This window comes from Sparus aurata, chromosome 17 (genome assembly GCF_900880675.1).
Source record: "Sparus aurata chromosome 17, fSpaAur1.1, whole genome shotgun sequence".
In the NCBI taxonomy this organism is placed as follows: Eukaryota; Metazoa; Chordata; class Actinopteri; order Spariformes; family Sparidae; genus Sparus; species Sparus aurata.
In genome coordinates this window covers 26350411-26378331 of record NC_044203.1, presented here as the reverse complement: position 1 = coordinate 26378331, position 27921 = coordinate 26350411, and the positions used below count along the sequence as shown (strand labels likewise).

At 46.4% G+C, this 27921-nt stretch overlaps 1 protein-coding gene across 6 annotated transcripts in view; it reads left to right on the top strand.

Moving 5' to 3' along the window:
- cadm4 (cell adhesion molecule 4) overlaps positions 1 to 27921 on the top strand; it is a 172919-nt gene that overhangs the window by 123085 nt on the left and 21913 nt on the right. For 2 of the 6 annotated variants that reach the window (XM_030393214.1, XM_030393218.1), the window contains exons 2-5: positions 11150 to 11296; positions 18832 to 19119; positions 25169 to 25330; positions 27258 to 27348. In XM_030393214.1, coding sequence (XP_030249074.1) covers positions 11150 to 11296; positions 18832 to 19119; positions 25169 to 25330; positions 27258 to 27348 — 688 coding nt within the window. Of the gene's footprint in view, positions 1 to 981; positions 3501 to 11149; positions 11297 to 18831; positions 19120 to 25168; positions 25331 to 27257; positions 27349 to 27921 lie in introns of those variants that run through there. The other 4 variants (XM_030393215.1, XM_030393212.1, XM_030393217.1 and 1 more) reach the window with 4 other exon arrangements.

The window sequence follows — 27921 nt, the reverse complement described above, 5'->3', positions numbered from 1 at the left end:
CAGACACTCACACACGCACCCGCTCGCCAGTGGTGCAATGTTTGCAGTGCGCTCTTCTTCTCGTCTGTAATTATGTCCTTTGTTGCTCTATAAAACACCTCGTGATGACCCTATTTTGTTAAAAGCACTTGATAAATAAATTTGACTTTATTTGACTTGATAATAGGGGGAACAGCGTGATTCAAATTGAATGCATAAAGATGTTTGTAAATACAGCTTGCCGCAGATTAGAACTGATAGTTTATGATCAGTTGATTAAGAACAAGCGGCGGCGCCATCGGAATGGGAAGGGCCGCGTTGCCTTCTCGTCTTTTACGGGACAATGAAAGTCATCTACGCCGAGTCTGGTGTAGTTAACTCTCACCGCTGGCTTTGTAGTGCCAGTTTTACTGCCAATAGCAGTAATGATAGTACATGTGGCAACGGGGGCCGCGAACAAAGGAATTGCATTACCCACAGCGTGTTGATGCGAGACACACTGACACAGGTTGGACTCGCTGTTAGCAGTGATTTCCGTCGCACCTTTTCATCGAGCCAGGTTCGCGTCGGCGTAACTCACAGCGACCGCGGACGCGTTCGCCGCTGTTTTGTCCACATTCGCTTTTTTCGTAAATGCCAAATACACAACACAAACACGTGCGCAGTTCTTGTCAGCGGACAGCCGTGCGCATCCCAGCCGCCATAAAAACGGCCATTTGACATAAAGAGGCACTATGATGCCTCTGTGTGCGCCTGCATGGATAAATTAATGGCTAGTAGCTGGTGAAAGGGCCAAACAGACAGCCAAATGTACACTCTGCTCCACTGGACAGACGAGCACATTCAGACACACGCCGCCACTGTTTGTTGACCTGAAAGACAACCATTGTCGCTGCCTTCCATCCACACACACACACACACACACACACACACACACACACACATCTCTAACCTTCACAAAATAGTATGCAAAATATGCAGACACTGATCCCACACTGACACACACTCATTCTAAGCGAGGGGAGGGTGGCCAGGGTTATATAAACAAGTGGTGGACAGAAAACGGATAGACAGATGGATGTGAACAACAACGACACCGCGCCGGGATTAAATCAGTTTTCATACATCGACGAGGGAAAGGAGTGAGAGGAGGACAAACGCGCGGGAACTAACTGGCTGCTGCTCCGGATTGACCGGCGGACTGAAGGGAAGAGGAGGGGAGAAAGAGGGCAGAACGGATAAACCAAACACAATTTGAGGAGATCAATTTGAACAAGTGAATAGACTTTGTTTCCGTCCGTCTGCTGCCAGTTACCCCCAGACTTGCCAGACCCCCGAGTTTCTTCTGGTGCACACCAACGCAGAGTAATTTTCTCAGCGTCAGCCAGTTTGACCGCTGAAGTCGGCGCCGTGGGGAAGATTGGCGATGATCCGCTTTCGGCTTTGCCAGAGGTGTCAGGGCCGTCGCCGTTAAAGCTCATTGTGTTTGCGGTGCCACAGAGAGTGAGAGACTCCGAGAGAGAGAGAGCGAGATAGAGAGCGAGAGAGAGAGAGAGCGGGCAGTGTGTAGTAATCTAAGGATGACACCCATACTTTACTCCATCAGATAGTGCTCAGTGAGGTGTGTGGTGCAGCCCGTCACGCTTTGTCTCGGCATCACAAACATATACACACACACACACACACACACACGTATTCAGCACATACAAAACACACAGGAGCTACACACTCTCGGAGAGCGGCGATGCATTAGGTCCTGACAATCAGCGGGACTCTGTCCGGGGCCTTAAGCAGAGCGGCGTGTACGAGCGAGCGTGCATCTGGAGTGCAACCAGGCACCGACTGTACCCGGTGAAGCATGTTGGAAAGGAAGAGTTAGGCAGGTCGATGCCGCGCGATTATACTGTCTGATAGCTTGTGATTATTCTGAAGAGTCTCAAATTACCGGGTAAAATCACTGTCCATTTACACTACGGCGTATACATGATAGCTTATCGAAAAGAGCTCTAGCGTTGAAGCGAATAATAATGGCAGGTGCCTCGTGAGAATAATGTGCAAGTCTCTCGGGTAAAGAAATCGCAGACCGAAAAGTGTAATATCTGAGACTAACGTGGCTGACTGCAGTTCTCTTGCAAGTCGGGTTATTCTACACAGGCCAAGCACCTCCACTCTCTGTCTTTATAGAGCGGCACTCAAGCTCAATGGATTTTATTTAACCTTAGCTATCTCCAGATGAGTTGCAAGATAGTGTCTCTTGTCTCTCCAGAGGCCTGGTCGCTGCGGTTATAGCTCAAAGGAACATTGACTTCTGCCTGCCGAAGTGTCGGGTGAGAAGTGCAGAAGATCTTGTTTGACTCATTAAAATATAATCTGTTTGAGAACAAGCATTGTTGCCCTAGATTTTACTCTCCTCGGGGGCACGGCAGTGTAGGTAGCTCTGCTTCAGAAGTTAGCATTCAGTCGGCATCCGTGGATAAACTTGACTCGCTTTGCAATACAGTCCCTCTGCCCGTATCTGAATGAAATATAGTATTATTGATGTTTTCTGCTCCCTGGAGTGGTGTGCAGTTTGACCTACAGGAGCGGAGCAGTGTGTTGTGGTGGTTAATTGCGCTCAGAACTAGCTTAGCTCTGAGTTTGACACTGCAGCGAGCAGTTGGCGAGGTGCTAATTGACAAGTTGCTCATTTAGTTAATTGCACAGCTGCCTTTACTGAAGGTGCTTCCGGGTAAAGAACACAGTGCTGCAGGTCTACTCTGGTCGCTTTTGGTATCGGTTTTTCTGGTTTATTGATTCAAAGAGTCTTGGGCTTTGGTCTCAGGAGGCTCGGAGCTCCGTGGTAGAAAATAGCTAGCCTAGACGTGTTTCCTTTGTTGTCCTTTTGCTTAGATAGGACTGAGCTCTAATATCACTTTAAGCCTCTGCACTGTATGGATTTCAGACATTGCCTGTCGTAAGGTTTTTTTTCCTAAGCAGCACAAGGTGCTAAAGTCAACAGTAGAACTTGTGTCTCTGTGTGCACTGTGATATACTGTGTAAATTGTTAGCTCTGTTAGTGCCCTGAGCTCTGGCCAAATTTCTGTGTATTGCATGCGAGCCCCGGCCTCTATTCAGCTCTCGGAGACTTCAGCAAGCTAAAGCAGTTTTTCTTTGCGTGTGTTGTGATGCAGCGCAGCACAAAAGCGTCCTTTCTGTGAGCGTTGTCCTCAAACAACAACTTCTGTCTGATTGCACTGAAGTAAAGCCGGAGCCGTTAGCGTGCGCACGTGTCCGCAGCACTGCAGTTGAGAAACAAATCACAAATGTGCGTGTGTGCGGACTAGTTTGTCTCTAGCAGTGCAGGCAGGGTCACAGAGGAACCATTGATCAAACGTGCACATCGACGCACACGTTCACACATACAAACGCAGCTTCTCAATACACAATGAGGCCTGTCCGGAGCGCTGTCCTCTGCCGCCTCCTCCCTGCCCCCTTCTCCCTGGCCCTGCGCAGCCTGGTCCTGGTCCTGCTCTGCATCACTCGTAAGTCCTGCACGCACGAATGCTCAAATGTACACACATGCAGCGGCACAGATTAAATGAGACGTGCGGTATCGATTCCAGAGGGGAACTCAGGTGTCATTACACCCCAAATCAATCAGGGAAACAAGCGCATAACGTTCACATGTACACGCTCATTTCATATCGCAGGCGGGATGTGGCAATTTAGTGCAAGCACAGGCTCCCCGTTTCTTTAATTGTTCCACCGCGGATGTACCTTTTAAACCATGCAATGTGGTGGCCTTGTTTAAAAAAAAAAAAAAAAAAAAAAAAAGAGAACACAATTGTGAATAGGATTCTAATTGGTGTAAATTGATACAGAATGAGATCCAGTGTGGTGCCCGGCACAGGGGACCGAAGGAGGGATGGCTCATGCCGGAATCATGAAATGAGAGCGCCAGATGAATTGTTCAAAATGCTGGTAATTACGTTAGGGTTGGTAATTAAGATGAGGACGGGAGAGAGAATATGAAGATGGGAGCATACGCCCTTGAGGTGAAAGTGCGGCGGGGAATGCGAATCGCCGGCGGGGAAAGAGAGTGGACGGACGGACCCGAGCGAACAGAGAGAAAGGGAGATATAAGAAGGTGCTAAAGCCTTTTTTTTTTCTCAGCTTTCCTCTGAAGAACCTAATAAAGGAAAGTTGGACCCCAGAGTGGGAGAGAGATATGGCGAGCCAAATGGAGAGGTTGTTGAATAGAAAAGAGAATGGGGGAGGAGGGTGGAGGGCCAGTGGAGTGCGAGAGACCAATATATATTCAGAGAGAGAGGGAGAGAGAGAGAGACGGGACTGACACAAGGAATAAAAAACCTGGACCAGATAGACATGAGTACTGTATGGGAGGGAGGGAGCAGAGGAGAACGAGGGGAGATGGAGAACAACGCAGTCTGTGTGCGCAAGGAAGAGACAGAGATGCAGGGGAGGGGCACAGAGATGACACAAGAGACGAGGCCTCAAAGACGATTTGAAGCCAAGAGTCACGAGACTGATGGAACAGGAGGTAGAGATGGCGAGGAAGAGCGGCATATGAAGAGGAGAGGGACCAGTGGCAGAGTTGCTGGGCGCTATTAATACCTCCTGTCATTATCATTGTTATGCATTTAATACAGGAAGATGTTCTCGCCCTGCTGTTGGGCCGCCGCCGCCGTGTGCAACACCTTCCGCTCTGCGCCGGCCAAAATCTTGATTCTTTTTTTTTCCCCGGCATATTACAGCAACAGAAGGACAATGTGTTTCGTGGTACGTCGAGGGGGATGCGGGTTGGTTGGGGTGACAATAGGGGAGGGGGGGCATACAGCGAGAGAATGAGTTTGTGTCTTGGCAGTCAGCATGGTTATGTAATTCATGCCAGTAGGACAGTTTTTTTGTTGGGGCCTTGAATGTGTGCATAAATACATCTCTTGTACACTATTTCAGACGCACACTCCTGCTCTTAAACGCATGCACACACCCGCGCATCACACGCGCGGAGAATACACACCAAAAAAGGGGAAGACGGCCATGTGCTGGATTTTGAAGGGGTGTTAGGACCAGCGCTCTTGGCTGTGGTGAACCTCCAGTGTGGCCGCCGTCGCGTAATAGCCCTGTAAATTTCCTTTAAGCCGCTGTTGGGCTGTGTGTGGCGGGCCATCCTATTGTGGCGGGGTTGTTGGGGCTGAGACAGACCCGGGCCATAAAGCGCCCGCACAGCAGATAGAGCTAACCAGCTTTGGCTGTCAGAAAGAGAGACGAGACGAGGGAAGGGAAAAAGAAGGGAAGGAAAACGGTGGTCTGTGAAGGGTAGGAAGAGGTGAACGAGGGAGCAGAAAAAGTAATGGGATGGGTGGACGGGAGGAGAGCGCTCAGGGAGATGCTCTGCGACGGGAGGATGGGGGGGGGAAGAAAAGGACGAGGTGATTGAAATACGCCAAAGGGCCGGAGAGACATAAAGACAGGAAGGTCACAAACGAGAGGCGCGGGAGGCAGCGCGGAGAGGAGGGGAGAAGGTAACAGGAAGACAAGGGGGGTGAAGGTGATGAGAGGAGGAGGGGCGAAGGATGGAGGCCAGTGAAGTCAGAGTAAAAACAGGATGTGAAAATATATAAATAAGCGAAGGAAAAATGCTTCTAATGAGAGGTCAAGAGGGAAAAGAGAGGATTTTATGCTGATTTCGCTGATTAGCAGTGCAGTGCTCACAGTACACCAGTGGGTGATGGAGGGAGAGTAGTTGGACGAGAGCGGGTCTGAAGTTCCTGCCAAAGCGAGAGAGGGAGAGAGAGAGAAGAAAGATTAAGAAAGAAAGACAGACAGAGAAAAAGGGGAGAGGGATGGAAATTAGAGAGAGACAGAGGCCGGAGCTGTAAGACTGGCAATTAAAAGAAGCGAAAGCAGAGAAGAAGAAGATGAAAGAGGGTGGTAAAAACTAGGGTACTCGATCTCGCGCTACACTCATTTGTTTCGTCCTCTTGTCCCATTCCCTCCTCTCACTTTTTCTCCCGTCTTTTTTTTATTTTTTCCCTTTTTGCTCCCTCTCTTCCGGTGCGCTGTGAAGAAAAAATAAAAAAAAACAGCACGATTATGCCGCAGACTTGAGCTGCAGAACAAATCACATTTAGGGGAAGGAGAGTGTGGAGATGGAACCAGCAGAGAGGCAGGAAAAGATTCCCACTGAGTCACAGAAAGAGAAAGAACGAGGGAGAGGGAAGAGAGAGAGAGAGAGATTGCAAGGGGAATGAAAGCCTATTGCGGCTTGGAAAGAAACTATTGCAACGGGGGGAGGGAGGGAAGAGAGGGAGTGAAGACACGGCGGCTAAAGGAGGGGGAGAGAAAGAAAGAGTTGCAACAATCCTCCCGAGGCCCAGGAGAGAAGGAGATCTTTAGGACAGTGCTGATGAGGGAGATGAATGATGAACGATGCAATAAAAAGATAAGGGGGGAGAGAGACAGACGGAGGAGGAAGACAGGAAGAGAGAGGGGGGAAAAAGGGGGCCGGTGGCTGGAAGAGGAACGAAGGATTAGATCAGGCAGAAGGTGGGGAGGAGAGGAGAGGGATGGAGAGACTGCAGGGTTTTAAGTAAAAGGAGAAAAGAGGGTGATGGTGAGAATAAGATTAGACGTGAAGGCAACCAGAGGGAGAGAATTATAAGTTGTGGACTACCGGGAAAAGCGAGGGTGGGGGGAAGAGGGGGGGAGGTGGGTCGCTCCAGAAAAAAAAAAAGAAGTGGAGTGGAGGAGAGGAGAGGGAAGCAAAAGGGAGGACAGGAGAAAGCGACAGAATGAAGGTAATGAGAGGGAGAGATTTGTAAAGGATTATGTATTATTTATAGAGGGAGCATCTTTTCTTTTTTTTTTTTTCCTCCTTCTTCTTTTTGCGCTGGCTTTGATTGGCAGAGTTCTGGCTCCCTGAGAGATGGAGTGATAATTTTAGACTGAGAAAAGAAAGGAGGGGGTGGAGGGAACAGGGGAACGTGGTTGGTGGAGGGTTGCGGGTCTGCAGAGGGAGGCATGGAGGGAGAAGAACCTCAAAGTCAGCTTATTTCATGGAGTCAGTATACTGCAAAACTCTGTGATTAACCTGGAGCGTACACACACAAGCGGTATTGGCCACAAACACACACACACACGCGAAAACATAAACATCGCATTTGCATACGTACTGTGGAAACCGTCTCGCCTCGCAGGAGTCCGTGGGGGGGGTGAGGATCGCAAAAAATGTACATCCAGATGGGAAGAGATGGAGGAGTTGCCAATGGACGACCCCGTAAGAGCGAGGGAGCTATGAGCTGCTGTTATTGCTTTAATTAAAGCAGTAATAACATAAGGGCTTGTGCATTGTAGTCTCCTGCATCGATTCCCTTGTAAGACCGTGGCCGGCATGCAAAGAAAAACACAAGCTCCTGGCCCCCGTCCAGCCGAAGGATAATGAGAGATAATGAATAGGGAGACAGTGACTGCGCTGCTTCAAGGATACTTGGGGGGGGGGGGGGGGGGGCTCGTGTGGGGGCAAATGGAGACAGCTCATCTCTTATGTGGCTTGTCTTGTCTTTTTTTTTTTTTTTTTTTGTCCTGTCGCTTCCTCTCCTTTCTCTCGGAGACGTGGAAGGTGGAGGTGGAGTGGAGGAGGAGGAGGAGGAGGAGGAGGGAGTGAAATCGAGGGAGAGAGGCGCAGCGAGGCGGTAATTCAGCCGGCTAACCCTGCACCAGTGAGGCAGTTTCTAGAATTTACCGTGACCAAGGGTGAGCCAGCAGTCCACCTGGCTGCCTCCCAAATCCCCCTCTTTTAACTCTCCACACCTCCCTTCATCCCCTCCCCCCTCTGTCCCCTCTATCCTCTGCCTTACCCTGGCTTATAACTCAACCCCATTGCGGGACCATTAGGACAGGCCCCTGAACAGCCTTGTCTTATGAATTTGCACGCCTATTATTTATTTATTTGGTTATGTATTTTGAAATGATGGCCCTTCTCCGATCTCTATTGCCGTAGTAAATAAAGGCTCCTTTTATTTTCGGGGCCCTGACAGCGAGGGGGGGTGGGGGTGGGGGGGGTGGGGGGGGGGGGGGGACAGGCTTTTGAAATGATGAGAGGCACCAATTCATTGCTATGAAATACTGCCCCCGCTTGGCTGGAGAGAGAAGTGATTGTTTTTGTTCCCTCCCCCTCCTCCCCCCCTCCTGCTTTATTCAACCGTTGATCACAGCCGTCAGAGCTCCGCCATGGAATCGATTGCGCTTCAGCATTTTTCTCTTAATATGATTCGACTTGCAGAGTTTTTATTATGGGCACGGATTTTAATGGGGCCAGATTAATACCGCTGTCACAGATGTTTGATCCCCTCCCTCCTCCTCCTCCTCCTTCCTCCCATTCTCTCACTGCACTGTACTCTGCTGGTGATCTGAAGCACAGGGTCACGGCCTCCGTGTGTGAAGCCTAATAAAAAAAAACCTCCAAAGTGCTGTACCCAGCTGGGTCATGAGCGGCAGTTGGGAGGGACGTGCGTCATCTTTTCTTAGCTGTATTTTGTCCGGCCCCTGCCAGCTGCATTATTATACCCAAAACCATCACTTCCTAACTCCCTGCCATCATTTCCTGGTTAGAGCCCGCGCTCCCCCACCATCTCTCCAATGCCTCTGTTCTCTTCGCCCAGATTGATCATCCACCAGCAGCCGGCAGGTGCCTCTGGGCGGCGTCTCTCAGCAGGCGCCGGCGGATGCCAGCCGCTCCCGCTCGCAAAACAGCGGTTAACGATTTTTTATTTTTATTCTGTCTTCGTCGCTTTTCTTTTTACGCCTCACTGCTACACCACTGCCGCTAATTTTCCTTTGAAGGGGTGACAGCTGTCAGGAGAAACGGGCGCACAAATGGACGGCTAATTAGTCTTTCTGGCTTCCTCCCAGGAGCAAACTTTTGACCGCTTTCTTTGTCTGTCGCTCTCGCACTCAGAGCCCTCTTCCTCTGTTAGCTCTGGTGGGTCAGTAATCACACACAGACTTAGTCAGGATGCACAGCAGCACCATTGCCATTAACTCCATTTAAAACAATGGCGGCCGGGCGCGGTTGCCACGGTGATGAGTAATAACAGCCATTAGAAAAATAATGGAGATGGCGGTGGCAGGCCCTGATGCCCCCCGATATGAATCACAATATTGATGCAGAGAATGGGAGCAATAATGACTACAATTAGTGGTAATTGTCAAGATTTTTTTTTTTTCCCGCTGTTCCATGGCGTATTAGAGTCCCCTTTGTCTTTATCCCCTCTTGGTTTCTTTCCGTCTGCAGTTCAATATCCACTGTGTCTCTCCGTTTCCCCTGATGTGATGAATATGTAGGCTTTGAGTATTTCATTAAAAGAGATTAAAATCGAGGGGAGAATTAAATTTGGACCAACTTGGCGGGGATCAGATGATGTCAAAGTAGCTTAATTGCAATATGCCAACCCCTGGATATGCCGCGCACATGCTCACCTATTGTGCATGTGTCCTTGGACGCACACGCACACACTCGGTGTAACTTAGGACACGCTTGGTTGCAGATATAGACATTTATTTTGGCCCAAAGCAGTCAAGTCAGCAGCTCCTGCTATGGCAGCCACCATCTGTTTGTCTCACAACATTTTCTTCCTTCTGAAGGTGTTTTTACAGAGCTCCGAGACACAGCTAGACCCCGCGCTGAATATATATATAGTCCCGCCGTCTTTATCGGCACACCTTATTGCCTGATTCATCATCATGCTTTGGTATTGATGTTGTTCTTCTCCTAAATCCTCCCCGCGGCCGACACTTAGCCAAGGAGTGAGGGAATGCAAATCGGGATGCAAATTGGTAAATACTAGTTTGCGGAGGCCAGCAAGCCGGTACTCTCTTCAAGGCAATCACACTCCACTCCTGGCTGTGGCCCTATAGCTAATTGCGCATTAAATCATTTGAATTCAAAACGGCAGAGCTCCATGTCCATTGTGCTCAGCGGGAGGTGTGACTCAGTCGAGCCGTGTCAACAGCCTGACCCACAAACACACCAAGGCGCTCCAATCAGAGCATAATCAACCTCCTCATTACTGACTTTTGGGCTGTCAGCAACATCAAAGAGGCTCCCCGCTGCTTCTCAGCCCCCTCGTCTAAAAATATTGAGTTTAGGGGCCTGACAAGTTTGTTTGGAAGAGGGTGTGTGTTATAGCTCCACTCGCATGCGTGCATATTTCTGTGTGTGTGCGCGTGCGCACGCATCCTCATTTGTGACATTCTGACAAATGCACACACATAAAAGCTCGTACAGGTGTCTGTGCGGAGGGGGCGCGCGCATTGCGAGAGCCAATGCCGGTGCGTGCTCTCGCTAGAATTTCCCAAATACTTGCAATAAGAGCCATTGCGTCGAGATAATGGATTGTAATCGATTGGGTTAGCTTGCACCTGGATGTGAAACGCCATCAAGAATGCGTGTGTTACTGTAAATGCCTTTTGCGGCTGCCACCTTGGTCTCACTGCGACGCATTTTGGCGACAGGCTCATACCTCAGGACTGCAGTATAAACTATTAATAAAGGCACAGGTGGTGGCATGGCTGCAGTCCAGCCTGTGATCTGCTGTGTGAGTGTGTCGGTCCGTACGTGGCCGCGCTTGTGTTTGTGCGCACCCATTCCATGTGCGTGTTTGTTCTGCTGATGCGCGCCTCAATTGAAGACCGACAGCCACTTAGAGATTTAATAAGGCATTATGTATTCAAATGTGTGTGTTGGTGCATTCTGTCACTAGCCGGCGGCAACAGGCCTGTTTGTATGTGTGCGTTTATGCACGTAAGAAGATGAATGGCGGTAATTATAATCATCCCTATTACAGGCTAATCATAAGAACACATTGTTCACAAGGACCCTCTTATACTTGTTGAGTTCTTCGGTGTCTTTTCTCTCGATCTCTTCATCTCCATCACCATGTGTCCCCCTCCCTTTTTCCTCCTTCTCTTGTTGTGTCCATATGACGAATAGCGAGTAAATGAGGGACGCTTTAAGTGCCTTATTTTGAAAGGTTCCATCTCAAGCGAGGTGCAAATTGAACACCTCTTGTCCTCCACATCTGTCCCGACTATTTGTCCCTCTCCTCTCCATCTTTTTTTCTCCCATCCTCTGTATCACTGTATTAACGCCCATCTTTCTCTCCCTCAGCCCGTTGTCAGGCGGTGCAGGCGGAGAATGTTACAGTCATGGAGGGAGGTACGGCCGAGATCTCCTGCCGCCTGCAGAACTACGATGGATCGATCGTGGTCATCCAGAATCCCCGCCGGCAGACCCTCTTCTTCAACGGCACACGAGGTGTGTACGTGCGAGCTCGTCTCTGCAGACAGACCTGATCTGTCTGCGTCAATGCATTCGCCCTCGGTAGCATCTGAAAGCAGCCTTTTAAACACATTAGCAATAGCACAATGACTCACAGAAGCATCTTTTTTCATCGCAAATGTCCTCACTTTGCCTTTGAAGCGATTCCACATTAAAAAGTCAGCTAACCCCGGAGTTAATTTAGGAGATGGTGTTATTCTCTGCCCTAACAGTATGGCTGCTCTAACTGTTTTAAAAGCATAGTTCGAAGCTTTCTGCATAATCCACTGTTAACCTCTGATGAGATCAGAGCGTATTACAGCTCCTCATTAGAGCACAGCCTTGGCAATCACATGTTTTTTTTAAAGGCGGCGTTACGGCAAATTATCATTGTAACCAATATTATAACGAAGGCAAGGTTTACTGAGGGCCCCGGGGTAGGCAAACACTACATGTTTTTCTCGTAACTAATTACAGGCAAAAGCTGCCACCTTCACCAGATTTTCTGTTGTGCTGCTAGGAGACCTCTGAGCAAAAAGAACAGCGATAAAGGATAATAAAATAATGAAATTTGTGGGAGGTAGCTCAATTTGAGCAAAATTTTGCATTATGTTTTTGTGGTGTAGCAATAATTATTTATCCCCTTTGTAATTTATGTGATAAACTTCTTAGCTCAGGCTTCAGGCGACGGTGTTAAACTTTAGTTTGCAACTGATTGTAATTCAGGCAAAGTGGGTACATTTTAATTTACTCGAGTAGTTGTCATAGTTGAAAGCTAAAGAGCTTGACAACCTAATGAATTCCCATAGTTTAAAACGATGTGTACAGTATGCGAAATGCAGATAATGTCACTTTTACACCAGAATGAGCGTAAATATATATGAAGGCCTTAAAAATGCGGGAACCCCGCTAAAAAATGTCGATTTTTTTTTTTCTTGTGTGTCTCATTCGTCATCACACTTCTGCTACAAAAGGCAGAACAGTAGAAAGCAGCAGATAGTTTTAAAAAGTAGAATTAATCAATACAGTTCTGAATCGGACACATCGTTTTTGTTTCCCGGACCCGATAACAGAAGTTGAGTGAGACATCTCGCCTCTGTCTAATCCCTGTTGAGAGTTGCACATGCTCAGTAGCGATCAGGCAGCTGTAGGTCACTTCAGTCCATCAGTCAGCACTGAGTTTGAAAGATAGAGTATTAACGTGTACGCGTCCTTAACGTCAACACACGCCATACCATACGGTGTGACCAGAAGCAAATGTTGAAGTCCGGGATAAATACCTGTGACTACTGCAGAGTCAACCGACGCGGGAGTAATTGCAGATTATACAAATTCACGTCAGGGTGTCAGCGGGTGTTAGTTGGTATAATTGGCCTGAACAAAAATATGTAAATGCCTCTGCCTTTCCCCCAGGTCACATGCAAATAAGCATGCATAAAAACAACCAAAGCACACTGCATGATCGACAGATTCATAACAACTAAATCGCTTGATTTCATCTAAAAGCCACTGACCAATGCAAATTAGCACAGAATCGGCAAACCGTGATAAGATCACAAACCAGCCAACTATTGCAGGTAAACAGAGGCCACTCTGTCCTTAACAGGATTTTTTTTTAGTTTTGAGCTCACAGTCTATTGAGTGCTAGTTATGCAGCACTTCTCACCAAACCGTATCAAAAACACAGCTGAAGTGATCCAAAGTAGGAATTAGCTCAAACAGGTGGTGCAGCCGATCGGAAAACCCCAAATCCCATTGAAGGGAGCGCTCACTCGCCACCCAGCAGAGCTTGGCATTGTGCAAAACTCCTCGGCAGTGTCTTTTATCCGCACCCAAAATCTGATGCTCTCGGTTCAGTGAGTGGTCAGCTCATGCCGTCCCTCTAAAGGTTGTGTTGATCAAAAACTGGTTTTGTTCGGTTTACATTCTGCAAAGGATTGTTCTGCAGCCGTAAATGTGTGACAGGTGTTCATTTCTCCGGCTTCCTTTAGACTCTCAGAGAGTCTGTTTGCTGAGCTAACTCCACTCAGGCTACCTTTTGCTGCATGTTGCTGTGTTCCAAAGCAGCTTGTGTGCAATATATTATCCTAATCTCAATATGCTTCTGTTGCTCAGGCCATATTTTTGACCTGTCACTCAAGAATCCTTGAATCTGATTGCGCGTCAGCCAGAATTTAAGAATATGACAGATTTCTTTTTATTTTTTGTCTCGTGGCATTGAGCTTGTGCTGGATAAGGAACTCTTCAGCTGCAGTGACTGGTGCCCGTCTCGCGTAAACTTGCTGCATATTCATCATCTCTCCAGCATATAAAATGGCAAATAAATCCAAGGTCTAGAAGTGTGTCGTAGTAAGTAGGAAGACATCATCCGCTCTGGTACTGTGGTTAAAGGAGTGGCTTGTGGAAGTGTCAAGAAAATGAATGGCTGCCAGGTCCAGCGCTGATTTTCTGTAGTTAACCTTGTAGTTATATCTCCACATGCCGAGGAGAGGTTAAAAGGACATTCCCGGCAATACTTTCACATCATTAGCCTATAAACTGCGCTCAAGCTGTCGAGCAAGGGCGAGGAGCATGCTTGAACCTGTTTTTTTTTGTTTTTTTTACCACAGGACAGAACTCCACAACTCAAGATCTTTCACGTTTGCAAACATATGCCAGGATATTTTTGTCGGGTGAAAGTTTGCACTCGAGCACATATTCTAATCTTCCAATCATTACAACTTCCAGCGCTTGTAATTACATTGATTTGACAATCAAGACTCCCACACTCCCCCTTGGGAACAGTCGCTGAACACAGACTTAAAATAGGGACGACGAAGGAGCTTCTTTTATCGGCATTCACACAATACTTGTATTCGGCACACATTGTCTTCACTTGTTAGTCACCTCGATCACGGAGTCGACCTTAATTGGGCAGTTGAGGTCGCTGCTTTGGGAAACCTTACTTTCAACTCTCCCCTCAATTCCACCAGATCAGCACTACCGGTAAGTTCCATTAAGTATTTAAACGGAGCCGCCCCGTCTGCTCTCCCACAAGACATGGACTTGCCCCCCGTTCGGCGAGCACGGTGAAGCCTAATCAGAGCGAGGACGATGAAGGGGTGTGAAAGCTGGAATGAAAGTGAAAATGAGAAAGAATAAAGGAAAGAGTGGGGGAGAATGAGCCGAAAGACACAGCAACTGAGAGAATAAAAAAAGGGAGCCACAGACACGCAGCACTGGGAAATGATCCAAAGGTTAGACGAGGTATAAAGTATAGATGGCTTCCCGTAACTAATTTGGCTGCCGTAAGCCTCGTTGGGGACATTTTCCGGGAGCGTAAAGTACATCTCACTCTGGCTCTCTCTGCCTCCATGTTTGCTCCATCACTCGCTGTAGGGCCCTTCCATTCCCGCCTATTGCCCATCTGCCGCCCAGATATCAGACTAACAAACTGAGGCCCTTTCTGTGCCGAACCATTCCAAACTAACTGCCCAAAAAGACACGCTGTCGTAAGTGCTGCGAAATTAGGCTGCCTGCTTTTGCAAGTGAGCAACCGGTCAGGGGGTGTGTTTTATGGGATTGTGGGGACTGATAGCTATAACAGAGCGGTAAGACTAAAAACCAAATGGACTCTTTCTCCTCAGTGGTCCATATCTCCCCCCCCATTGGAAACTCTCCTCCGCATGCAAATGAGGTAGGACAATAAAGGTGAACTTGGAGTTGAACAGAAGTCTGACATTTAGTTGCCATTTAGTGCGGAGAGGGGGAAAAAAAGATTTACCTATCTGTGGGGAATAGCTCTCTAACAATGCTCCTGCTGCCATCCGGTGGACGGGGGGGAAATTTGGGGGGCGGGGCGGGGAGATTAGTTGGGTCTACTTCCAGGAAGAGTGGACTTACTCCATCGCTCCGGGCCACTCTCGCCGACATCCCTGTGGATTTCTGTCTCTATCCAGTTTTTTTTTTTCTGGCCTGCCGCATTATGTGGCGATATTAGACTATCTTTCTCATTCTCCCTTCCTCCTCCATCCTCCCTCCCTTGCACTCGCACACACACAAAGCCAATATCTATACTGTAGTGTCTGTTTTGTGATGAATTATGCTGCGAGATGGCCGGTTGTTACATCAGGGAAGTGTCTGCTGTGAGCCAAAGCCAACACAAAAGGAAGCGCAGAGAGGAGCCGGGTAAAATAGAGACTGAGGGTGAGGGAGAGGTCTCACAGTCAAGTCGATACAAAGTGAGTCTTAAATGAGAATCTATGGACAATCGAGCCACTGTCACCCGCAGACTGTTATTAGCGTTATTTGTTATTATCAGCATTTTTCTTGCCATTGATTCCACTCTTTTTGTTTTGTTCTTTTTTCCGTAACAAAAGGGAACACTGTTCCACGCTCGCTTCCTCCCTCTCACTGTGGCGTCTTTTTCTCTTTCTCCTTTTGTGCGTCGCATATTGTAGCTCATTGGCCCGGGGTCCAGGATTGGCTGTGAGAATTAAGTCTTTAGAAAGCCGACCCATTTTTACTCTTTCGTTTTCAATCTTTGGTTATTTTCCATGCTGAATTGCAGTGTTTACGCCGTGCCCAATTGTATTATTTAGCCTGTCTGTCACTGACTCACTCAAAGGGCAGCGCCACTCAATTTAATAATGTTCCTAAAAATAATATTTCGGGTTGTGCAATCAGCTTTATTTCCATAGCACTTTTCAAAAGTGTTACAGAGTGCTTCACAGCAAGTAAAACAATGTTGATTAAAACCCAATAAGTTTAACAAAAAAAAAAATGCCGGCCGCTAATTAGAAATGGACTTGGAGAGGAATAAAGCAACTGGTTACAAAGGGAATGAATGAACACAAACCTTTTGCACTCAAAAGTTGGAAATGAGAGAAACCAAGACATCTGTTTCGTTGTATCAGTGTGCAGCCTGGAGCCGCTCCATCGAGAACGGCTTTACAAACTCCCTCTGAACTTTTTATATCAAACCGAGCTTTAGATTTAGCAGCACTATCAATTCCAGAGCAGAAAATCGACTAGGGTGCTGTCAGAGCCACTATTTCTCCCATGTTTTGCAATTTTTCCTCTGCAGATCTGTCCACGGTAGTGACATCACAAATTAGGAAGGCGGTAAAAACCCCGGTCTCGTTCCATGCCTTGGGAGATAGAGTCGACTGTTTGCTAATACAGAGCAAACTATCTTGGGGCTAAAGAAATACCTGATTCCACAGCGTAAAAACGGCACACTCATCGACTGGAGCAGCCCTTGTTTCTCTCGCATGGTATGCCAAATTGCAAAAAGGGAACATATATATTAAAGACATTAATTCGAAAGCATACGTGGGGTTGTTGATGCAAAGTGCCTGCAAAGTGCAATCACTTTCAGCCCAACAACTCTGGACCACCGCTTCAAAACACCTGCAACCTTATCAGCGAAGAAAAATGAAAGCAATTGCAGCAACTGTCACTTTCTTGGCCTGCAAGTTGCAACACCAGCGGACCTACGTCTACAAGTTTGAACTGCTGTTATTTTACCCTATTTTACCCTTGGGTGGTACAGGTTCACACTAGCCCGTCTCCAGACCTCTGAATTGCTGGCCACACGGAGGGTTTGTCCAGCAATTCAACTGGACTCTGATAGTTGTCTCCCTGGATAGAAAAAGAATCCAGTATTCAATGACTCCGGCACCAAGATAATGCCAAAAGCGAGACCACCGAGGGGCCGGATGTCTATGACGAAGCCAGGAACCGATTTAGTCTCTGATGAGACAGAGGTAGTTAATAATAGGTTGACAGAATCTCTTCCTTCCCAGCCAACAACAGACTTTGATTGACTGTTGTTTGAACATCCAATCAAGATGTCCTGTTATGGTTTAAAAATAGTGGCAAAGTGGAAGCTGGGCCGTCGTCCGGATGAGCCTGTCCGTCAGTTGGAAATCCTTCCTGATGTGATTTCACCATGAACACTTTTCTACTAAAGCTTTCAGCAGCTTTAAAAAAAAGAAAGAAAAAAGTAATGTGTCATCTACGTTTGAATAAATCAACAATGACTTCTAGAAGTCCTGTGCTTAACCCACTCAGCTACCACAACCTGACTTTGTAGTCATTTATACTACATTACCTGTGTCTGTGGCAGGAAGCCATAAAGTCAACCTTCTCCCATGTCTGATCGATGACAGCGTAGATAAAGACTTTGACACTTACCTACACCACAGGCTTAAAGCGATGAGCCTGGAGAAGTCTAACTTACATGTAGATATACATAAGCGGCATAAACCTGCTTTTTACATTCAGAAGATGAGCATCATCTTTGTACGTTGGGTGGAATTAAGTCTCCCATGTGTGTATTTACTGGTCTTTTTCCCCAAATTGCAAAAAAACAAAAAAAAAAAACAAAACCAACATAGCGATAACGGATTGCGTCGCCGAATCAGACGACCCAGTAAATGGGTAACAGACTTCCCTAGCTGTTCCCTAGCGTGCAAGCCAAACGTAATGTCATCTTGAGCTGATCCTCGAATGCCCCGTCAACTAGAGGCTGGAGACGATCGTATTTGAAAGACAGCAGCAAGTTGACGAGGCTAACGGTGAAGGTGTGTCACTGTGCCATTGGATCGATGTGCCTGGCCGATGTGAAACGGCCATGGATAATGACAGGCCAATTATGAGTGAGCGTGAGAGAGAGGAGTAAATGAAAGGATGGTATGGGGATTAAAATACGGACTGAGAAACAGTAGCTTTCCTGTCTGAACTTTCGCTCGGGCCTCGTATATTAAAAAGATGAGCTATAAACCAAAGCGGCCGGGGTTCAATCCCAGTCTGGGCCCTTTGCCATGGCGTCTCTCTCTCTCTCTCTCAGCTGTCACCGTCCAGATAAAGGGATAAAAGCCACAAAATAAAAGATGATAATAATTCAGATTCGGTCTGATTACCTGTCCAGGGTCGCATAGGTAAAAATGGGTCTGTTACTGACCAGCCTGCTAACTGTGGAAAAGTGGAAGAGTGCATTTGTTGGTGAGGTACAGACCTCTGAAAACAAATTCAGAATAAAGCAAGCAAACGCCTGCCAGTAAAAAAAATTGGTTTAGAGAAGTTCTGTAATATGGCACTCACTTTGACAGTCTTATCTGTGTGTGTGTGTGTGTGTGTGTGTGTGTGTGTGTGGTGGATATCAAACGAGCAAAGCACCGTGACAAAAACAGTCCTTAATGCTCTGTGTCAGTTACATCGAGGCAGAGTAGAAGAAGTTCTGTTGTTGGCTTTTTTTTTTTATTCCTCCCTTTGTTTTTTACGTTGACTCTTTATTTATATGAATACAGTGTTTTGATATTTATTTTGTATTCAGTCTCACTTCACAGTCAGATTGTGATTTTTTCCACGCCGCTGATTGATGGACTCACCTTCCCTCTTCTTGTCCTTGCCACTCTTCCTGTCACTTACCCCTTCTTATCTTCTCTCCCGTCTTGTCTTTTCCTCCCTCCACCACCCTAATCCCACGCCGTCTCTCTCTCTCTCTCTCTCCCACCCGCCTCTCTCCATCATCTCTGTCCACCCTCCAGCCCTGAAGGACGACCGTTTCCAGATGGTGCTCTTCACGCCGCGGCTGGTGCGCATCGAGTTGACCAACGTCAGCGTGTCCGATGAGGGCGGGTACTTCTGCCAGCTCTACACGGACTCCACGCACCACCAGGTGGCCACGCTGTCCGTCCTGGTGCCCCCGGAGACGCCCACGGTGGAGGTGAAGCAGGAGGCCGTGGAGGGCGGCGAGGTGGAGCTCACCTGCATGTCGCCGCGCAGCAAGCCGGCCGCCACCCTCCGCTGGGTTCGCAACGGCAGGGAGATACCAGGTACCTGCTGATTGACTGACAGATGGGATGGTTTGATGATTATGGGAGATAAATGAGGAAATTAATGGGGAGGTGAAGTGGAATGGGTGGATGATATCAGACTGAGTGCTGAATAAAAGAAGGATGAATGGACAGGTGATTGATCGGTTGACAGAGGGGATGGCAGATCGATCAGGTGATGGGATCAGGTGAAGATGGATGGTTGGATAAATGGGGGAAAAAAATTTAGGTTTTGGCAGCAGGGCTCCCAAATCTGTCACTCATCGTTTTCCCTTCTGTTCTGTATAGTGATGGAATGTAACTAAGTACATTTACTCGAGTACTGCACTTAAGTACTTTACTTGAGCATTTCCATTTTCTGCTGTTTTATACTTCCATTACTCTACATTTCGGAAGCAAACATTATGCTCTTTACTCAGCTACATTTATTTGCTATCTTTAGTTACTAGTTACTTTACAGATGATATGCTGCATCATGGCAAAGTAGTTTTAAAATGTATTTATTTTATCATCAATCAGATTAAAAAAACACTAATTCTGATAATTCCGGCCCATAGTACAGTATATATCTATCATTTACTTGTACTTTTGATACTTTACTACATTTAGCATGAGATACTTTTAGACTAAGGGCGCTGTCAGTTTATCACAAATATTCAACATCAACACATTTGGAGATACAAGGCTTCAAACTGAGCAGAAAGTAATCTAGTAACCAAAGCTGTCGGACAAATGTATGGAGTAAAAAATAAATATAAATATCCCAAAAATCGAAAATACTTAAGTAAAGCACCTTAAAATTGTACCCGTACAGTACTCGAGTAAATGTACTTTTTTACTTAAGTGGTTAAAAACACTGATAAATGTTGATAATGTGGTAAAAATTAAGTAATTTTAGAAAAACGTAATACACAGGGGAAGTCATTAGAACGTGTTCTTTGAGTTGTCTGTTCGCTATTTCCACTGATGGAATGTAACTGAGTACATTTACTCTAGTACTATACCAAATCATCCATCTCCTGCTGCTTTATACTTTCACACCACTATGGATCAGAGGTAAATATTGTACTTTTTACTCCAGCACAATTATTTGTTACTTTATTTACTAGTTACTTTGAAGATTACATGCTGTAGATCAGGTGTGCACACACTTTTTTTTAGCTTGCGAGCTACTTTTAAAATGACCAGGTCAAGATGATCTACCTACATTAAAGATACTAAACATCTACACTGAGTTTACTTTATATAACACGTTGCATAACTGATATTGAGAGAGTAATGCAACCCTCTGTTTTTGAATGACTGAAAAATGTCCTCTCCCCGCGTGCGTTCTTTCATGGGCAGTAATGTTAATAGCTCCTCTTCAGTCATATCTGTAAACACCATCCGAATAAAAATGCACAGCAGGGCTGTATCGCTGGTGTCTGTAGACTCGTCTAATTGCAGTGAGAAACACTCGCAGTCTGCAGCGTCTCTCCGAAGCTGCTGTGTCAAATTCCTCGGCCATTACTTCACAGCACTGTGTAACGGTACTTCTTGACAGCTGAAGAGCTTTGATTGATGATAATTTTTCTAGTTTGCTTTTAAAATCCCAAAACAAGGAGTCAGCTGCCTCAACGAAGGCCTCTTTTATCATCTCACCATCTTGGAAGGACTTCTTATGCTTAATGATGGAGTGACTCACCCGTAACGATGCTTTGGTGTCGGCCTTTGCTTGTGAATTCCACTGTGTGAAAAAAGACTGTTGTCCGATTAGCTGTGATTTTACATCCCTCACCTTTCTGTTTCTCAGCTCGCTTTTTAGAGGGAAGTCAGTGTCGTACTTTTTATGAACAGTTCAAAAGTGCCTCTCAACATTCCCCTTCCTCGGAATAGCGATGGTAGTTTGACAGAGCCGACAAATGCAGTTTGAAAAAGACATATTGGTAAAAAAAAGTCCTCCTCCCAGTTTTTATATTTCTTCTTGTTGATATCAATTGAAGCCGCTAACCAGGACACTTAGCTCGCTTGTGTTTTGCAGTAGCTATTGCGTTTGCGCATGCATGATGACCCATGACACGTGACCCGTACAAGAAGAGATCACAGACTGGCCGTCCTGTACATCAATCATCTTCTTCTTCTTCTTCTTCCATTGGCCTTTATTGGCGGTTGGCATCCAACTTTTACGCGCATTGTACGTCAATCAGGTGGCATAGATTCGACTTGGTTTTTTGGAGATTTATTCATTCATTAATTTATTCATTCATTTTCCTGCCATGTCTCGCGATCGACGTATTGGGCACTCCTGCTGTAGACAAATGTGAGTAGAATGTACTTTTATTTTTGATACCGAAGTATATTTAACATCGGATACCGTAAGACCTTAACGTCGCAGTCATGTTGGTGACCTTCTCTTTTACCAAAGTAGTATTTCAACACGATATTTTTACTTTTGCTACAGTATGATCTTTGAGCCCTTTTTTTAATCCGACACTGGTTGTTTTGTAATATTTATAGGCGACGATCTAGTTTCAAACGATCAAACGCACTTTCCGGAGATGTGACTTTTTTCCGTCTCCGTTCCTTCGACGGAGTCACAAGTTCACGGAGGATGTTTACGTCTACGTGCGTTGATCTTTGTGTTGAGCAGACAGCCGCTATGAGACAGATTTCACCGCCTCTCTGTCTGAATGTGTCCACTCATTAAACTCTCTCCCAATCGAAGCAGACACCTATCTCCCCTCTCCCTCTCCCTCCAAAATTCAGATTCGTAATCTCACAAGTACACCATTACATGAAAGCGCAGATGCTTCGTGTGCTCCAGTTTTCCTGCTCCTCTCGCTCCACCTCCTTTTCAAACACTCACAAAGACGCTCTTTTTTTAATTCACCATCGTCTCCCTCCTCCTCCTTCTGCTGATTCTGTGAGCCCCCTCCATCAGTCCGTTACCTTGATCTATCCTTCTTTCTAACTCGCTGTCTCCCTTTGCCTCTCTCAGTTAAAGGGGGGTCTCTTCGCTCAATAATACATCTGAGACCTATCCTTCCCCTTCGCCTTCAGTCTGTTTGACCTCCGAGACTTCTTTCGTCTTTCACTTTCGACGTTAAATTGGCGTTTGTGGATATAATGACAAGTTTTTTTTGGAGAGGGGGATATGAATTCCTCAAAAAAAGAAACCTTGTTGGGTTGACAAGAAAAACTCACGGAGACTTAAGTTATGCAGCGTTTAATTCTCACTCAGGCTCGTGGCTATCATCATTTTTATTCAATTGATCCTCCGTTTTTTTTTTTTTTTTTTTTTTTGATTAAATACAGACAACGTTGTTTAAAAAGTACAAATCGCTTGTCAAACGCATTCCGTTATTGTTATTCATGAATTCATACCCGGCGGCTCCAGATAACTCAGACGGACCACGTGAGATAATGTGAGGTAATCTGGTGTCAACAGTTTCGGGGGGGATGTGCGTCGAGCGGAGCTTTGTCCTTTCAAACTTCGTGTCAGCCGTTGTCTCTTTTACTTTCTATTTCTGTCTGACACTCAACAGCTCTTTCATCCGCTCTCCTCCCTTTTCTTTTTTCCTCGCCTGTCATTGTCTCTGTGTCTCTACCCACTCCTCTATCCTTTTCTTTCTCTTCATCCGATCTTCATTTCTTTTTACTTCCTTTACATTTCGCTGGTGACGCTCTTCACCTTGGTTACTGGCTGCGAATGGCTCTAAGAGGGTCTTGCTTTTGTTCTCTCTCGTCTGATTCATTTTCCTCCTGTTTGTCCTCTCTTGTCCACTTTCTTCCTCTCTTCTGTCCCCTTTTCTCTCTCCTGTCTCTCCTTTTCCCTTGAGTGCTGCCCCTCCTCCTATTTCCTCCATCCTCCTCTCTTTTTGTCTCTTCTTCATTCCTGCTGTCTCCTGTCTCCTCCCCTTTCCTCTCCTCTTTTTCCATCTGTTCTTGTTTCCTCCTCCCTCCTCATTTCCTACCCTCTTGTCCTGTTTTCCTCTTTTCTTTTCTCTTCTCCTCTTGACTCCTCCCCGTCCTCCTTTTTCTCACTCCTCCTCTCATGTTATCTCTTCTTAATTACTCCTGTTTTCTCCCCTCTCTTCGTCTCTTCTCCTGTTTCCTCATCTCAGCTTTTCCCCTCTCCTCCTGTCCTGTTTCTCATCTATCCTCTCTTCTCCTCTTGATTCCTCCCATCTCCCTCTGTCCTCTCTCCTCCTCTCGTCTTTACTTTATTTCTACTCTCTCCCATTTCCTCCTCTCTCTTCCTCGTGTTTCCTGTCTTATCTTCTCCCTTTTCCTCCCCTACTCTCCTATTTCCTCACCTCATCTTCCCTCATATCAATTCCTCCCTCTCCTCCTGTTGTGTTTCTCCTCCTCTCCTCTTATCACTTAATTACTCTCTCCTGTTTCCTTTGTTTTCCTCTCACCACTCTCTTCCTTTCTTTTTCTCTCTCCTCTCGTTTCCTATTCCCTCTTCTCCTGTTTCCTCATCTCAACTTTTTTTCCTCGCTTGTGTCCTCTCCTGTCTTCTCCTGCCGATTTGTCCCCCTCCTCATTCTGTTTCCTCCCTCCTCCTCTCTTCTTTATCCCTACTCATTCCTCCCCGCTCTACCTTTCTTTTCATGTCTCATCCCCTCTTGCTTCCTTCTCTCTTCCCCTGTTTTCTCTCCTCTCCTCCCTCCTCCTTTCTTTTCCTCTCCTCCTCCTGCTTCCCCTCATCTTATCTCTTCCCCTGTTCTCTCGCCTCTCCTCTTTTCACCTCTTTTGTTTTCCCCCCTCCCCTCCCTTTTTCTCTCTGTCTCCCCCTCTCCTCTTACTTCTTACTCTCTCCCGCCTCCTCTCAATTCCTCCCACTGCTTGCATCCCTTTCTTATCCCTCCTCTCTCATATTCCCCATCTCCCTTCTCCTCCTTTCTCCTCCTGTTTCCTCTCATTTCCTCCTCTCCCCTCTCTTCCTCCTCTCCTCTCTCTCCCGGCCCTGAGTTAAATGAACTGTGACACTAAAGGTTAGAGGCAGATCCCAGCAGATATGGGAAAGCACTCTTTAATTAAGGCCGCTATCTCTCTCCCGCCGCTCCCCGTTTCCTTCTCATCTGCACCCGCCGCCACCATCTTCTCTCTCTCTCTCTCTCTCTCCCTCTCACGCTTCAATCGGGCCTGCTTTTTATTCGCTGGCCGGCGTTAATTGAAAACTCAGTGCGATATAAGTAATATTGTAGTATTCTGCCTCAACAAGCACAGACCCACCACCAATACGTGACCATGTCACCCCGCTGTACCTCCTCCCTCCTTCCGTCTCTCCTCCTCCTCGCTTCTCGCATCTTTTCTCTCACTCTGAATCTGGCCTGGCGCTCTTATCGTCCTTTTAATGTCTGGGCTTGTCTCGCCTCAGCTCTCCTCTCCCTTCCACCCTCCTCCTCCCATCTATCAGGCCCGGTTTTGCTGCCCTCTTTCTCTCTGCCCACGAGTCCTCCTCTCTCCTTTGCCTTTCTTCTCTCACCCTGGTCCTTTGACGCCCCCCCACTCTCTCCCTCCCTCCCTCCCTCCATGTCTGGTGCAGTTAAAATCTCAATTCGGTTTATGCATATTCTCTCTTTTATCCTTCAGTCTCTTCTACTCACTCACACACACACACACACACACGAACACACACGAACACACACACACACAATGTATTCGCTTGATTCGCCATCTGCAAACAAACAGTTCGGCTGCTTATAATTGCCATGAAATATGGATGCAAATTGCTTTTTCTTTTCTCTCTTTTCATTCCGTCCTCCTCCGTCGTTTCATCCTCCCCTCTATAGGTACAGTGCTGCTGTAAAAAAGAAAGTCTCCTTCATCAGTCACTAACTTCCTCTAACTTTGTCCCCATCAGTCTGCTCGCTTCTTCCATCCACCTCCGTGTTCTCCTCTAAAGTCTCCTCTTCTTTTTTTTTTTCCCTTTCCCTGTCTCTTTCCTTTTCTCCCGCCGTCGGTGTGATGTCTCAGTGGGGGGAGAAGGAAAAGAGAACTGTGAACTTTTTTTTTTTTCTTGGAGACAGTCCTCTCATCCTCTCTCTGTCTCGATCTCCAGGTGTGGTGTCCCAGCAGGACAACGGGAAGACGTTCAGCGTGTCCAGCACCATCCGGATCCCGGTTGAAAGGAAAGACAACGGGGCGGCGCTGAGCTGCGAGGCGTTCCACGTGGCGCTGGGCGGGCAGAAGAGGATCCGACACTACCGTCTGGATGTGTATTGTAAGTCCCTCCTTCAGGCTGGCGTGTGTGTGTGTGTGTGTGTGTGTGTGTGTGTGTGTGTGTGTGTGTGTGTGTGTGTGTGTGTGTTCACTTTATACGCCAAAGCCTTTTTCTATCCATCTCGGAAACAAATGAACCAACATAATGTTCACTGGCAAATATCTCAGACACACAAATTATTCCATCTGTATTTCTGTCACTTAAGTTGCGCCTTCAGTACCATTCATTACCCTTTTTTTTTTCTTTTTAACTTTAATGCCACCCAGAATTTTGTCAGGACTGGAGCAGCCTCATTTTTCAAATGGCGGATATCTCATTTTTAAAATGAAGCTCATTTGTATAAAGTCCAGGATTTTTAACAGAGTGATAGTTGCCGCTGCCCTGTGTGAGACCCGCTCTCATTAAAACCTAATGCATACAAATCTTGTGCCGCGAGCTGGCAGAAACAGGCCCGTGGCCAGGTCAGAGTCCCGACCTGTGGTTTAAGAAAGCTAACCAGTGCCGGCCGAGGAAACCTGGGTCGTATTAGTATGTGCGAGGATCCCGGACCCGCTCTGGGAGTGATGTATCTTCGCTGGCCTATTTGCACGAGTTAGCGTGCTCTGAAATCACATCATGTCCACCTGAGGCATGCGAAAAGCCAAGCAGTAAAAAAGTACTGCAGGAGATTTAAATGTATTATTGGCTGAAGTCTAATATTCAGTCAGGGCAACAAGCCCAGATAGAAGCATATTTTTACTTTTTAAACTGAATTTTCAATATTTTCACAGATCTGTAGATGGTTCAGTGGGATTAAGCTTGAAAAATGTCAGACAGCTATAATCTATATCCATTTCGGGAAAGTCAGAAATTAATTATTTAATGTCTATGAAAAGTAAATCCTCCTCTTCTTCTTCTTCTTCTTTTTTTTCTAATCCCATCAAAGACGTTATGTTCGCTCGTACGAGTTTACTTCAGAAATGTCTCGCCTTTTGTTTTCCGATGTGAGGAGGAACAAAACTGGAGCTCGCTGACAATTCAGTGTGATTACTATTTGATAATGATATTTATGCGAGTTATTTTGTTTGAAGATCCTTTTTTTTAATTCAGAAAAAAAAATCATGTCAGAAGCGCATCAGTTGAGATCACACAGATTTAGATCTGTGATAATGAAAAAAGGATGCTGAAATAATTTTTTTTTTTTTTTTTTTTTTTTAGTCAACCAAATATTCAGTTGCTTTATTTGTTCCTGTGTCGTTTAAGTACTCCTGACAGTTTGACATGATAACTCTCCCCACGGTCTATCAATAACTTTGGACCGTCGCACATTTCAGAGGCGTTCAGTTTGTGATTTCACTCCCCAGGAAGTGCTTATTCATCAGTCTTCTTTTTTTTTTTCTTTTTTTTTTTTTTTCTTTTACAATTAATTTGCCCCACGTATCCTAATGTTTGTTGATAGATCAGAGTGATTAATATTCAACAGTTTTGTCAATCTGTGTGCCGGCGGTTCCTCCAGCCAGACGACCGGCAATAATGACCAACTGTCAGTGTGGGTTTGGCTTCCCATCGCTCTGCCACTGAAGTAAGTGCGGTACAGCAGCTGCCGGAGCGGTGGGCTGCTTATGATAACAGGTGTCTCAACCGTAGGATTGTCGGCTGGTTGCCGTGGAAACAGATGTTAAAGACCCCTCCCTCCTGCCACTTTCTCACTTTTCCCTTGTTCCTCCTTTTTTTTTTGTTCCCTCGCCGTTTCTCTCACTCTCTCTCGTTCCCGATTTTTTTTTTTTCCCCCCCTTCTTCTATCCTCTCTGATCGTCGCTCCGTTTTGATCATTTTGATCCATTTTGTTGTCTTTGGTGCCTTTCTTGTTTCCTCTCTCACATGCATACTCATTCATCTAACTCCCCCCCTCCTCCTCCCCTCTCCCTTTTTTTCTCTCTCCCCACAGTTGCACCCACAGTGAGAATTGTTCCTCCTACTGGCATTTTGCGAGAGGGCGACTCGCTCAGCCTCACCTGCTCAGTCACCGGGAACCCTCTGTAAGTCTGTGTACATGTGTTAAAGTGTTTTGTTTTCTGATGCTATCTATGCCTTACTTTTACATATGAATAAATAACACAAAGGTTTGTGTACAACCTACACAACCTGACAAGTTTATCTGTACTGTCAATGGAGAAATCTCCCTAAACAGAACACTAGGACACTGACCTGTGAATGATGCCCTGTTTTTCTTTTATAAGATATACACCGCATAACAGTATGACCACCTGCCTAAGATTGTGAAGGTTCCCCTTGCGCAGCTAAAACAGCTCTGACCTGTCAAGACATGGACTTAAGACCTCTGAGGGTTTTTTTTACAGTGGATCCTCTGGGTCCTGTATATTGGGGGGTGGGACCTCCATGGATCAGACCTGCTCCAGCACATCTTCCAGATGCTCGATTAGATTGGGATCTGGGGAATTTGGCCCGGTCAACACCTTGGGCCCTTTATTGTGTTCCTCGAGCTGTTCCTGAGCAGTGTTTGCCGTGTGTCAGCGCTATCGGGTAGCGTTATTGTGATGAAGGGGTGTACTTGGTCCATAACAATGTTTGGAAAGCTGGTGAGTGTCAAG